The 6,986-nt window shown below is 37.6% G+C and overlaps 1 protein-coding gene across 1 annotated transcript; it reads left to right on the forward strand.

Annotated features, from left to right (window-relative positions):
• The first annotated feature begins 2,651 nt into the window (after positions 1–2,651).
• LOC120742794 (low affinity immunoglobulin gamma Fc region receptor II-like) lies at positions 2,652–6,976 on the forward strand. Its single transcript, XM_040046236.1, has 3 exons — positions 2,652–2,930; positions 3,271–3,303; positions 6,361–6,976. Exons 1-3 carry the CDS (start codon positions 2,894–2,896, stop codon positions 6,516–6,518), a joined length of 228 nt encoding a protein of 75 aa, XP_039902170.1. The 5' UTR covers positions 2,652–2,893; the 3' UTR covers positions 6,519–6,976.
• Positions 6,977–6,986: the final 10 nt, after the last annotated feature.

Consider the following 6,986-nt stretch of genomic DNA (forward strand, 5'->3'; position numbering starts at 1 on the left):
ATTTAACCTGTGGCGTCCACATATGTGGACATCACATTTTGTCTTGTCTAGACCACAGTACTCCACAGGACCTGATATCCACTCACGAGCACATTATTCTGCCACTGTTCTATCAAATTTTCAAACAAATGTCCCCATATGTGGATATCAGGCCCTTGTACAGCAAAATCAAGTACAAAGTAATTCTTTGTTTTTACATTCATCAGGTCCCAATCAGCCCAAATAGCAAAGAGAAATAAAAATGCTATGAAAGAGTTCAGGTCTTCGGAGGTTAAAGTTACTATGGCAACATGAGTAAAAATAAAGGTAAAGTCTTTCAGGAATAATTATGATAAGATCCGTCTACAATCATGCTGTAGGTAATACACCACAGTATCTTCTGATCTATTAGTCTACACATCACTGAATCATTTGGACAGATTAACATTTGTGGAATCACACAGTGTTTAAGTCTAGTTATTTATTTATGTTGACTGGAAAGTGTAAGTTGACACTTTTGTGACCTCAATAGAGATTTTGTGATGACCCACAGGTAAGTCTCTGTGTTCCTGTGATCAGTTATCTGCAGTGTTGGGTAAGTTACTTTAAATTAGTAACTTAGTTACATTACTACTTACTTCTATCAAAAGTAACTCAGTTACTTCAAGTTACTCGTTACTTTCAAAGTAACTAGTTACTAGGGAAAGTAACTTTGGTTCTACGCAGAATTCTCTTGTTAACGTGTTGCTTCCATAACTTTTACAGTCTTCTAGCTTCCTTACTTGCAACAAGTGCACTGTGCCACCTACCAATAGAAAAAATAATAATAATGTGCATATTTCCACAAGAGAAATCCCACGCCTGGACCGTCATTGACCGCGGCCATGATTCTAGCCTACGTCACAGCATCATGTGCGCTTTTTACATCCAACACAAAAACTGCAGTCCGGGACAAACTGTGTGTCTTTTCACCTCAATACGAAACGCGTAATATCTTCTCTGAATACGAGACGATTCTGTTTTTACGGGACGGTTGGCAACTCTGATAATTAACCTTATGAACAAAATAAAGTTCAACATCTTCATAGCACCCACCCAGCTGTATAGAAACCCCGTCATGCTAGCTAGTACGCAGTATGGAAAAAGTCAGAATAACGAAAATAAACTCCACCTAAACTTGGTTTATATCTGACTCAGAGAGACTGCAGGTCATAACTTCTTACCTGAAGTTTGGTTCACCTGACACTCGGACCAGCAGCTGCCTCGGGTCTCTGCTCCTCCTCCTGCCTCCCCTTTCCCTCATCCACCTGCTGCCTCCACCACTTGCTAATGTTACTGAATCTGTGGAAGCTCTGCGATAGCCACGACACGAAGTAACGAGTAACGAGCCTATCTAAATCCCAGTAACGACTAACGCGTTCCTGATTTTGGCATAATAACTAGTTACCGTGTTCGTTACCACAATAAAAACGTAGTTACTGTAACGCGTTACTTAATAACGCGTTAGTCCCAACACTGGTTATCTGTAACTCAGTTTTCTTCATTTGTTACCATCGAGGCCTGAAACTATCAGCTTCATAATAAAGGTCACCTTTGTTTGGTACTCTGAGTCCTGCTTTGCATGGGTGGCTGTAGTTCAGGTGGTAGAGCTGAGCATCTACTGATCAGAGGGTTGCTGGTTCAATTCCTGGCTTCCCCTAGTCTGCTTATCACATATTCTTGGGCAAGATACTAACCCCAAATTGCTCTCCGAGGCATCCATCGGAGTATGAATGTGTGTGTGAATGTTTGCCACAAAGCACCAAGAAAAATGTGCTAGTGTGAATGGGTGAATGCACGAGTTGTGTGAAGCGCTCAGAAGAGTAGAAAAAGTGCTGTATAAGAACCATTTAGCATGTGGGTCTGCTTTTTGAACTGACTCTGAACACAATCACACGATCTTGGTTGGTAACATGTGGTGTTCAACACAAACATCATTATTACAGTGTTTCAATCATTGTTTCACATCAGCTTGTTTTATTTTATTATGTTTACATGTAGTCAGAGGCTGAGGTCAGTGTGCATCTGCACATACATGTCAAAGCAAGACAAAGAACAGTCTGCAGAATAAATGAGTTCCTGCTTTACTTTGAAATGACAACAGATAATAAATATAACTTTGAATTTATCTATGAATTTAATTGTTCTTTAGTTGGTGAAACATAAAGGTCTTTAGTCTCACTTCAGCCACACACTGAGTCATTTCCTGTGTTTGGGTCTCCACCAAACTTAAAACCAGAATTTAACCACAAGGTGGAAACTTTCACAGGTCTGAGGTCAAAGGAGCCTTTTTCACTATATTACTGCATGATGATGTTTCAGCTGAGAGTCGAATAAAATAAAAACATTTTAATGCAGCCTAAAGTAAGAATTTAATTTTAATTCAGCAGTTAAACAATCAAAAGGAGAATTTTTTTTTTTTTTTTTAAAGGCTTTAGTGAAAATACAGGCACCAAAGTAGAAAAGCTGTTTTGGTATATTCACTCTCAGTGACTCCCAGTCTGCAGAAACCTGCCAGGAGACAAATATTAGTGGATATTGCACCCAAAAATACCCCAAAAGGGCAAAACATACTTACATGAAGCAACACAACAACTTTGTATATTATAGAAAAAGGAAACAACACAACAAAAGAAACAAGCTTCTATGTTTGCAGTGGACAGGAAATATAAACATGTCAACCAACTGCTGCGGTCAAAGCTACAGGAGCTGTTTGAGTTTTGTGTGTAACGGCAGGAAGCACAGAGAGACCAATCAGAATAAGAGCCTGTAGAAAAACTCTTGTTGTATCTATATTAAACACAACTTCTCTTTATCTGCAAACTAAAACTGTTTGATTATCTGAGGATCAGAGTGCAGCAGGCTGGATGTGACGATGGGGCACTCTTTGCTCTGCATGATGGGCTTTTTCTGTAAGTACACGTCTGACATTGTTTGAACGGCAGCGATTAATGAAAATGTTTCTGATCTGTGAGAATTACAGTGAGTCACTGCTTTAACCTGTTTACCTGAGAGCTGGAACAAAGCAGACTTGTGATTCTTTAAGTGTTTAAATGTTTGATACGCTGCTGCTTTTTGCATCACTTATAGTTACACGCTGTGTTACAACAGTTTGGATTTTTATGTTTATTTCATTTTATTGACAAACAGATTACTGGTTATTACTGTTCATCTTTAATAAAGTCTTAATTTATTTTTGTTTTGATCTTGTCAGTTGTATAATGTCTGATGAGGTTTTATTGATTATTTTAGTGCTCAGTACTGTCATCTGTGGAAATGCTGAAGGTAAGAAATGATTATTTTCTTCCTGTTCATATATGTAGCTGTTATCTCCTATAATGTGCTCAATAATATCCTCCCTGTGTTTACATGTTATCTTCTGCACAGACTCAATGCTTCTATTCAGCCTGTGCAGTTAAACATAAATGGCTTCAGTAAGCGCTCCATGTGGAGACTGTGGCGTTCTTCAGAGCTTTTACTGATGTACCATTTGTACCACTTTCAGTCTGTAAAACTGTAACAACAAAACAGAGCAGGTACATTTAATCTCAGTGTAGATGCACAAATGTCACATGACCAATGCAAGATCACAACATTAACAATAAATGGACAAAGCCTGTCAAGTGACGTAAATACAAATACCACATGCTGACATGTTTTATGCTAACAGGCAAAACAAAGCACTAACAGTTAGCTTACAGTAGTAATGTAACAAACTTCACAGACCCACAAGAAGGACAGAGCACTAATATGTAGAAACAATCCATCATCTCCCCAAACTTATACTTTATACCATCTCAAGAGCAGCAGATGCAGAACTATCACAGACACGGAGCTCTAGCCATTATTACTCGGCACTTCCTCCATTTAACCACTAGATGGCGGACTTTGACATGAGCGGACCAGGAAGAAGCAGATGAATAAATGTGACCCGTCATATAACAAAGTTGAAACAAACTATATTTCAGGAATAACCTGAGGGACAAAATATTGTATATGATACAGCTCACACTCCACTGCATTTATTGGTTAAAATATTAAAATGATCATATCAAGAGTGCAACCATGTGAGCAGATGTTTCACTCAGCCGATACACAAACTTTATATTTACTAGAGTTTGTTGCCTTGAAACTGACTGATTTCCTTTTCATGAGTATTTATCTGTCCATCCTCACACATCACAGTTATGATTCACAAGATGCTGATGAACTGGAGAATCAATCTAATTTATTACAGCACAGCGTGATGAGGGTAAATGCAGGTAACTCTAATCTGAAAACAGACTCAACCACAGATCAGCCAGTTAAAGTCCTGCCTGAAGACTTTAATCAGTCTTATTATGAGTTTTTACTCTCAGTTATTTATAGTGTCATGGTGTGCTGCCTGCCTCAGTGTCCTCTTGAAAAAACCTCTAAAAGTTGTTAAAGTCATAAATGAATAAGACTTCACAAGAGTAACAAGTAAAACAAACTGGACAAAGTGCCATCGATATAGATTTATTCATTTATGACTGTCATGGTCTTTCATCATTTTACTCTGAGTGCTTCTTCCTCATCTTTGTTTAGCTTTTAAAAAAAGTATTTCCTCTTTAATTTAAAGGTTTGTTTTCTTTCCTCCTTTATGTTATTTTTCTTCCTCTTTTATGATTTTCCTGTTTGTTTTTAACTGTTTCTCATTCCCAGTCCTGTTTAAATAGTCCTGCTGTGTCTTTTCAGTCTTTGTCAGAGCATCTGTGAACACTCACGTGTGTTCATCTCTTAGTTGTTTCTATTAGTTTTACATTTTGATTCTTTGTATGTTTCCATTTTTAGACTATTTAGGTATTAAAGTTCAGTTTTATTTAAGTTATTTTGCTTCCTGCATTTGAGTTCACACCTCTGCACTCCACTCATTGTTACAGAGACACATATTTACAAGTGTGTGGACTCTACTGGAAGAATGGACACAAAATACTTTTTCTCAAATTTGGTGTTTCTATGATAGTAGCTTAGTTTGGAGATTTTACTGTAGCAAAGTCATGTGTATATATATTAACCCTCGTGTGCATTTTTATTATCTCTGTGTGTGATCAGGTTTGTAAATAAGTCAACACATCTGTGTGCACAGATATTATCAGCTGGAAAGTCTTAAAGTTTTGCCTGAAGCACTTAAAATACAGACATGTGGTCAAGTTTCAGCTCACCTGCTCTCTTTGTTGTCTGTTTTATTACTTGTGACCTTTGCTGCACTTCTGCTGTGACAGATCCACAGATGAGTGTGGAAGGTTTTCTGTAATCGAGGGTTCATTAGCCCTGAGCTCAGGCTCACAGGCTCAGGCTTTTTGTCACACTCAGAACAAACCACCAGGTGGCGTATTACTCAGCCAGGCTCACCTGCTCTTCACCTTGTAATTGAGTCTCAGTTGCAGTAGGAAATAAAACTGCAGCTGGAACATCTGTGTGACAGATGTGGTGGGTTTTTCCTTCTTCCACTAAAAGGACCACAATAATAGCCTCATATTTTTCTAACTTATAGAAGTTAAAATCAAGGCCATTCTGACAGCAGACAGCACAACCACACCAGCAGGGGGCAATGTGACACTGACCTGTGATGTGAATTACTCTGTTCAGAAAAACCTCATCTGAAAATGAGATCATTTCTTTTAGCTCTAAGAGTGCAATCTCTGTCTCTGATGGAGGCATCTACACCTGCAGAGGAAGGAGAAGAAACACGAATTTAGTCACAACTAAAAGCGATTCAGTCGTCATTCAGAAAACTGATGAGTTTAAAAAAAATTTGAGAATTGAAAAAGGTCTTCTCCAAATTGTAATGGAAATCAATATTCACTAATCACCAGCACTTAAACCACTAAATCTGTCAGATTATTAATTATTAGTCTCAGTGCATCGTTTCACCTTTGTTCAGTCTTCAGATCACTTACAGACACAGAGGAGTTCATGGTGCTGTTTTGTATTTTTAGAGTGATTTAAAAACAGTTTGTGCTCCTTTCCTGGTTACTGAACCTTTACTCTTAGTTTTTCTTTGCCAGTCTGTTTTGACTTTGATGCCACATAAAAACTTTGTATTTCACATTTTATGAACTAATAATCAGTTTATGAGAGCAGAGCAGCCTCCAGCTTTGAATCCATCACTGGAGGTTTAACAGCATTGTTAGGAAACAACAGCTAACTGATGACTCATGGATTATATGTTTAGAAATGTGTAATATGTAAATGTAAAGATGTAGAAAAAAGCGAATAGTGAAACATAAAGATCATTAAATTACCTGGTTTAATGTATTTTTTAAAATGTATTCAAGTCAAAACTATCAGTCTGCTAATGATATATTTGTATTTGATCAGCTCCTCCGAAGGTCACTGTGTTCCTGCAGCCATCCTGGACTCAGATATACAGCGGTGAGACAGTCACTGTCACATGTGAGATTCAGGGAGGTGAAGGAGCTCAGTGGATGTATGAATGGAGACGAGGCCAGTCATTGTTGTTGAAACACCTTGGCTGAACAGATGCTGCCATCAGCTGCTTCTCTGCTGGAACATTTTGGACAATAGAAAAAAAAATAAAAAATAAAATTCAGGAGTAAAACTCAGCTGTATTACTGTCATGTCCTCTCTAGAAGACCCAACATGAAAAGACATCCATTTTCTCTGAGTCACAATCAGCCACAGAAAAAAAAAACCTTGTCTATAGAGAATAGATGTTTTGATTATTCCACAGATTTATAAAAACAACATTAAGACCAAAACACACAAAGTGAGACAGAAACAGAAAACTCGGGGTTATGGATTGTTGTCATTCACTCTGCTGATTCTAAATATCATCAAATCACCTTTTTTAATTTTTCAAATAAAAATGATTAAAAATTATAATAATCATTAAAATCAATAAAAACCAGGACAGTTTCAATGATGATTTTCTATAATTCTGCTAATGATATGTTTTATTTGATCAGTTCCTCCCAAGCCCACTG

This window comes from Simochromis diagramma, unplaced genomic scaffold (assembly GCF_900408965.1).
Source record: "Simochromis diagramma unplaced genomic scaffold, fSimDia1.1 OVJJ01000388.1, whole genome shotgun sequence".
Lineage (NCBI taxonomy): Eukaryota > Metazoa > Chordata > Actinopteri > Cichliformes > Cichlidae > Simochromis > Simochromis diagramma.